The 1,160-nt window shown below is 45.9% G+C and overlaps 1 protein-coding gene across 1 annotated transcript in view; it reads right to left on the bottom strand.

Annotated features, from left to right (window-relative positions):
* Nucleotides 1–1,160, bottom strand: part of LOC101856565 (long-chain-fatty-acid--CoA ligase 5) — a gene marked incomplete in the record, with an annotated part of 32,169 nt that overhangs the window by 26,463 nt on the left and 4,546 nt on the right. Inside the window, 1 exon segment of the mRNA XM_005095103.3 lies at nt 292–359. Within this exon segment, the coding sequence (XP_005095160.2) occupies nt 292–359 (68 nt within the window).

Below are 1,160 nucleotides of genomic sequence, written 5' to 3'. Positions count from 1 at the left end.
TTTAGCGGTTGAATATGCATACAACATGAATTCAGGATTTGTTTTCAATCACAACTCAGAGTTGCCGCCTCCAGTGCCAGTAAGATTCTTGTGACTTGTGTGAGTGTGATATCTCCAGGCCCTATCTGGTCCCATCTCATTTTGAATTTTGATTACCCTGTCAAACAAGTCAGCCTTCCCCCCTGCCTCTCAGCCGCGTCGAATTATTCCGCCTCTTAAGTAATCTGTCCATGTGGCCTTGAAGCATCAGATCTACAATTTTGTTACTAGGGGACCATGGCCGGTACTGACCTCTTGGAAAGAAATCCACTCGTATTCTTTGTTTGGTCCCGTTCTCGTGCCAAGGCAGGGGCCGTTTCCTGTTATAATCAAAGAGGTAATAAATTTTATATTACCAAATTTTATATTACCAATATTATATATATTTTATATTCTGGACACGCTCACTTGCACGTACACTGTACTTACACCCTCAATGACACCACTAGTGTCTTCGAACGTGTGCCCACTGTAGGACGCTGAGCGTTCATGCCGGTAGTTGCAAGAACCAGCGCAGCCACCCTGTGCGTCCCTCCTCGCAACGCATGTAGATGTAGGTCTTCATAGAGTGTGAAACGATCAGTTCGCAGTGAGTGCTTTTCGAGACTCACGTGAAAACACCATGTAGATCTTGGGAGGAAATCTACATGCTTGTACTAAAATGTGTGGGGGGGGGGGGGGGGGGGGGGGGGGCAAGGTAGTCCCGCTGTCTCACAATGAACAATCTGTAGGCTTCGTTGCTGAAAATCATTAGGGCACGCGCGCTCAGGGAATTTTTTTAGTCGTCGAGCAATTGGTGACATTTTTGTCTCCCAACAACTTTATTTTTAACCGCGCGCACAGGGCTAGGCGACAGTAAGGCAACAGTATTTCATTTCATTTTGGCGCATTGGCCACTTGAGAATACCAACTTGTTCATTTTACACCACGACCTTCGGCGACGCAGTAGTTGCTTGCGCTCTAGTGCTTGAACATAGAATTTTTCTTAAAAAGAGAAATAGGTTTGGGGTTCCTGTATCCACTGATCTTCTTCACGCTCTCAACGTAAGGTCGGCTCGCCCCGATGCATGACACGTGTGACGTCACTGCTACAAGCCCAAGTGATAATATATATATATATT

This window comes from Aplysia californica, unplaced genomic scaffold (genome assembly GCF_000002075.1).
Source record: "Aplysia californica isolate F4 #8 unplaced genomic scaffold, AplCal3.0 scaffold00095, whole genome shotgun sequence".
Taxonomy (NCBI): Eukaryota; Metazoa; Mollusca; class Gastropoda; order Aplysiida; family Aplysiidae; genus Aplysia; species Aplysia californica.
Note: the sequence above shows the minus strand (reverse complement) of the source record. Positions and strands in the feature narration are given on the sequence as shown.